The sequence below is a fragment of the Phalaenopsis equestris genome, unplaced genomic scaffold, assembly GCF_001263595.1.
Source record: "Phalaenopsis equestris unplaced genomic scaffold, ASM126359v1 Scaffold001092, whole genome shotgun sequence".
Lineage (NCBI taxonomy): Eukaryota > Viridiplantae > Streptophyta > Magnoliopsida > Asparagales > Orchidaceae > Phalaenopsis > Phalaenopsis equestris.
The window spans coordinates 67,006-73,483 of NW_018165531.1; the positions used below are offsets into that span (position 1 = coordinate 67,006).

A 6,478-nucleotide genomic window follows, 5' to 3' on the forward strand; every position below is an offset into this window, starting at 1 on the left:
TATATATATATATAATATTTGGCTAAATCACCGAAAATGTAAGAAAATGATTAGATGTTGCCTCTCAAAAGTTTTTACATCAAAAAATGTAAGGAAAAAAAAGACAACTGTAGGAACAATATTTGGAAAAATTTTTAAGAGCTCACATCCATCATAAAAAGCTTCATTTTTTACAAAATAACAATATTAATAATAGATATGTCAACTTTTTATAGACTTTCCGCATAAAACAAATGTGTGCTGTCCACACCTAATAATTTGTCCTATTATAATACTCTGAGAAAATCATAAGATTTGCATTATGATAAAATATGAATATTAATTTTGTTTATGATGTTAAAAGTTTATTTACATCACATATAATAAAAATGAAATACAAAATACGCAGTACAAAAACTCATATAATTGTATGATAGATTCAATGGGCAGTATCTGAACTATTAGAACTTGATGTAAATTATGAATATTATGTCAAAATGAATGCAAGTAAAAATAACAGCATTTATTTTAATGTGGGCTCTAAGTCAATTTCTTAGATTCTACTATTTTTTTAGAACAATGAAGGCCAATGCATAAGTTCTATGTAGGCACTATACACACTCATAACAACTTTTATAATAATTTGCAAGATTTTTATCCATTAAGAACTCATTTGAACCAAAATATACATGCATGCATGCATGCATGCATACATACATACAAACATCCATCCATCCATCCATCGATGCATGCATACATAGATACATGCATATGCATACATACATACATACATACATACAAGCATACATGCATGCATACATAGATATATACAAATTAGTCTTTATTTTAAGCAAAGTAAAAAAAAAAGGCTCACATAAGAGTGATCACTTTTTCAAATGGTTGGGTGTAAGAAAAACTAATATTAAGCAACAAAAGCCTTTCAAATGTGTCTTCAAAGTAGTGAAAACGCAGATTGATGATTATATATGGAGACAAATAAACCATATACAAGAAAGGTTAGGTTAAGTTAGGTTAGATTAGGTTGAGAGATATAAATAAGATAGTAAAAGAATACCAACCACTAAGTTAACATTAAGAGTTTCAATATTATTTATTATAATAATTATTATTAATATTATTTTAATTTGGTACACTGGCGCATGTACACATGGTAGGTTCTTTGTTTAGAACTTGTTTAATTGAATTAGTTTTATCACACTAAATTTACAATTTTAAAATTTGGAAAAACAACTAACCTCGTGTGTCTGACTACTTGATCCATCACTGTAAGGCAGATGCACTCAAACGGGCTTGAACACGTGACCCTAGGGGACTCACGACTGACAACACAGCTACCAACAAAAGAGTTATGACACACGACACATTTGAATTAGATATATATATATACATATATATAAGTAGTCTCAGCTTTGAGATAGGTGCTTAAAAAAAACGAGTTATTTAATGTAGAACTTAAATATTTTGCTAGAATATTATTATTACCTAATTTTGGTGGATTTACATATCTAACGCTTGAATATTACTTGTTTTCATTTATATCACTCAATTATTTTTATATCACAAGAAAATTCCACCATTTTAACTTTTAAAATGTGAAATACACCTTTTCATACATATGTAAAATGGCTTGTATGTAAAAGATAAAGTTCAGAAGTTAGATATGTAAATACATAGGAATGGAGCGATATGTATGTAAATCTTCCTATTATTTGGGATATTATTATTATTATTATTATTTTTAGCCAACATATATTTTATAAAATTAGGCATATTTTTAACAATCCGTTGTATTAATATTTTTTTTTCATCAATAATTGTGACCCAAGCTGTTAAATTTGCATCTTTCTTTCCTTTTTTTTTTTTGGCACTTTACACATATAATTTAAGAATTTATATAGCCTTTCATTTAGTTGGAATAAGGATAAAGCTTATTATGATAATGAAAATGACATCCCTCTTATTCTTCTTAAATTCAATGGGACCATTATTGTTCATCACATGTGTTTTGTCGTATAAATCAACTTGCTACAAAAGATAAAAAGGAAAAAAAAATTGATTAAGAAATATGATAGAACCATACAATAAGAGATCATAAATGTAAAATCATTTTTTGATTCAATAAATATTCAAACATTGAACTTTCAAAATGATTTATGAAAGCTTAAGCACTCCTAGATTATGAACAAATATATATGTTTCTTCTTTCTTTCAAATCACATTAATCTATAAAAGCAAGTATAGCTCGAGCTTCTGATTCAGATCATCCATGACTGACCACCTAACTCTTTTATTTCCTCCTTCCTGCTTCCAATTCTAATCTCATATCACTGACATCCTTTGGTAATTTAAACGAAATAGTCCTTTACCGATCTTCATAAACCCCTTTCGCTCTTCTCAATCTCATCCTCGTCCAAATCTACGTGAAGCTTTCCTTATTACATTTATCACCAATATTCCTTGCACTCCCACCATCATTAATGCCATTAGGCTCATTCTTCAATCTCTTGATGGCCACTTGAAGCACAGTGCTCTCATTCATCACGTACTCAATTGCTCTCTTGGAGAAACATCTCTCTTTCAACTCACAATTACCTTTACTCATCCCTTCATTGCCAACTTCCACATTCCTAAACTTTCCAAGTTTTACATACTGCAAATTCAACTTGTCCTCTACTTTACAAGCAAAATCATCTTCAACATTTGAATTGTAATCGCCGGAGAGCTTAGTGGAGCATTCATGAAGCAACAAGCTTTGCCAACAAAGAGGACATGTTGAGTGTGATAATAGCCATGTATCAATGCATTGAACATGAAAAGCATGGCTGCAATTTGGGAGTAGCCTTCGTTTATCATCAAGCTCAAACACACAAAGGCAAACTACGCAATGAAAGAGGTCCTTGAACCCTATGATTGTTTTGTAAAGAAAGATTGGGAGAGTGTCTATTAAGTATTGATCCACACCTTCATCATGGAGGTGAAAGAGCTGTTGTAGTGGACCTTGGAAGGTAGAGGCAGTTGCAATTTCTTTTGATTCTGAACTAATTGGTTTGAGGAGAATATGGAAGATGCCACAGATGAAAAAGATGATTGATAGAATGATTATGGTGAGGGAAAAAATATAGTTTTTGATTAAGGGAAAACATAAGATTTGTGGTTAGGATGAGAAGATATGAAATTAGCATAAATAGTTGTGATGTTATGTTAATGCATCAAGAGTGGCTAATTTGATGGAGATTGGGAGTGTTTAATGGAGTGATTCAGAGAATTGGAAGCTGAGGTTATAGACTGGTTGAAGAATGGGAGGGGAAGTGGTATAGAGAAATAGATCGAGAAAAATGAGTGTTTAATAGAGAAAGGAAATGGACAATTCAGTGTATGAAGTTTCTGTTAAATAAATAATAAATAATAAATAATAAATAAATGTTACTGTTGATAAAGAATTGTAGAGGCCTTTTTTTGTCATTTGTATTATCTTTATTTGGCAGGGAGCTGCTGATATTGCTTATGCTGAGATGAGAGAATTCAACTTGGAAAAAAGATGAGATAACAAAGCCTCTTTTGGCAGAAGAAAATGCCAGCCTTTGAATTTCTTCTGTTTAATTATGAAGGATTTCAACTAAAAAATTATTAAAGCATGAATATATATATATATATAATATATATATATATTTACAAATCAAGCACTCTCTTTCATCCAATTTTCAAATTTTCACTCAAATATCAAAACCCATATTTTTCAATTCTATCCAATTCTCAATGGTTTTGATCGTCAAATGCGTAAATGCATCAGTTCAATAATTCAAAAAAAATCACACGGGTGTTTGATTTGTAAATATCAATGTTTCAAGTGCTCTGTATGTAATTAAGACTAAAATTTATAGGAAGATTTCATACACACCTATTGATTCCTATATATGTACTTACATAACACCTAAGTTTCAATTTTTAAATATATGCTATCTTATGCATGAAAATGTGTACTTTACATTTTAAAAGTTAAAATAGTGATATTGTTATGTGATATGAAAGATTAGTGTGGTAGTATGCTTGTAAATGGCCTAAATTTATAAATAAAGCTATGTACTTATTAATTGAATGCCCATGTTTTGCTTGCAAATAGAAAGAAAAAAAGAAAAACACTAAAAGATGTCTGATTAAACCATAAATGAGTTCATTATACATGTTGAAAAAAAAGATTACATGATACATGCAAATAGAATGTGTGTTCATGGTAATTTATAAAGTCTTACATGTTTCATTAAATAAACTATTCTCATAAATAATCTCTATAAACACTGAGTTTACAAGTAAGAAATAATTTCTTCTTCAAGCTTGACCCACTCCTTTAACTTCTTATAAGAATTACCCCCACAATTCAATTTTAAAAACTATGCCTAGGTGCATTGAATTTCCTTTTCCAAATGAAGTTACAAGCTCTCCCAAGTGACTAATGGAGTATCAATGTTGCTTCAATTTTTCTTGTTAAATTGGTGTGATTGGCTTAACATTAACTTGATATATTTTATTAAATTTAGATTTATACATGGAATATTATTGAAATCACTTTTAATTGAAAAATTGATATCCAAAATAAATATTAAGTATTTTGTAATTTTATAAATAGTTTATGTTGTCTGAATGCTCAAAAACAAGGTCTTACTTACCTTATCCTTGGACAATACCCCCTAAAATAGATTATCCCTGATTTTTTGGGGAAAAAATTGAAGAGAAATATATAAGTTGAGATAGGGGAATGATATCACAAAAAAATTTCATGAAGTAAAATAACCCTATCACTTTTCAAAGTAGAAGGTTGAAGTAGATCACCAAATCTACCTCTATAGTGGCTTTCCACCAAGCCCTTAATTGATCTTGGAATAAAATTCAATTTTCTCAATATCCAAAAAATTTTATCTCTTCATTTTAGCAAACATTTGTAGTCTAATGCATGCTCTAATGTAAACATAATGAGAATAGAACATAGGAATAGAGGGATCTCTCTAACTTAAATTAAAGGAGGAAAATAATCATTGTCATGTTCTACTATACACTAATATATGTGTATATCAATATCTTAATTTTATATAATTAATATTTTATCACAAGATTTTATATCATATTCCCACATAATTTAAAATTTTAACTTTCACGTGAGTTCATAACAAAAATTAAAATGCAAAAATAAAATTATTCAAAAACATTTATGATAATATTCAATCCTAAGTAGATATTCTAATGTAAGGGTTTCATCATTTTCTCTATGATAGACCCAATTTTTTTCTTGCTCTGACTTTTTCTAGTGTGTCCAAAAGCTTTTATGTTGCATCAGAGTCTAGGATATTTCTTCATAAATAACAAGTTTTGTATACAAAAAAATGATTAAGCGTACAAAAAATGTATTCAATACTATGATATAATAAAGAATTTATTTTCTAGTTTTAAAATAATTATTTTATGGTTTATAATACAAATTTTGATTTATAGATTTTATATAAATATCTTGTATTTTATGCAAATTATCTTACATATATGAATAGTTATCTTGTGCTTATATTTAAACATTTTTTTATGAGGAACTTTCAATCTAGGCAAATTTAGTAAAAAAAAAATTCTACACCATATCATTGCTTGACATATAAAGATAGCTTAATGCTTTGCTTACTCAAAGTTTTTTAGATTAACACATAGTTAATAATAAAAGAAATGCATCCTAAACTATTAGGAAAATTTAACACTGTATGCCCCACCAAAATATAATTTCAAGAAGTGAATTTGTTGTTTATTTATTATTTTTTTTTTTGAGAAATATACCCAAAAGCTTACTTTAGGACATAATACACTTAGAATTTGAATGAAATCTAGTATTATATAAGCAAACATTTTAGCTTAAAGTGTTCGAACCTTATTATTCCGAGCGCTTCTTACATCTTCAATGATTGTCATTAATGAGTTATGGTTTTGTGATAAAAATTTTAAGGATATACTTTCATCATTATCTTTCACTAATTCCATATGATTAATTCAATTATATGTTTAATTATTTAGATTTTAAAATGTTGTTAAAATCCGAATCCTAAATCCAAGACATTGTTAAACAATTTATTACTAGCCTCAAACTTGATCAAAATTAGTCTACCTTCAATTAATGATCTAACAAGTTGTAGCAAGATTGCTCAAAGATTCGATCCAAGTTTGAGCCAATTTCGAGCAAGATTAAATCTTGATTCAAATTTGTTCAAATATTATTTAAATATAGCACAAGTATGATTTGACTTTTTTTCTTTCTTTTATTGTATTTTTAGAATTAATTTGCTTGACTTATCTTATTATGTATGTAATTGTATGCACATGTGTATGAGAAATTGGTTAGACATTTTAAGGCTAGAAACATTATGTTGTTGAATATTACTAATTGATACTTGAATGTGCAACTGAAGTTCAACAAAAATGTGAGCTTTTTAATGAGATAATTTTATTA

The 6,478-nt window shown here is 28.2% G+C and overlaps 1 protein-coding gene across 1 annotated transcript; it reads right to left on the bottom strand.

Moving 5' to 3' along the window:
• Nucleotides 1-2,286: 2,286 nt before the first annotated feature.
• Nucleotides 2,287-3,151, bottom strand: LOC110033103 (putative RING-H2 finger protein ATL49; the record flags this gene model as incomplete). The annotated part of the gene is made up of 1 exon (XM_020736972.1): nt 2,287-3,151. A coding segment is annotated over one exon (735 nt), but the record flags the coding sequence as incomplete, so codon positions are not given.
• Between the last annotated feature and the right edge of the window lie 3,327 nt (nt 3,152-6,478).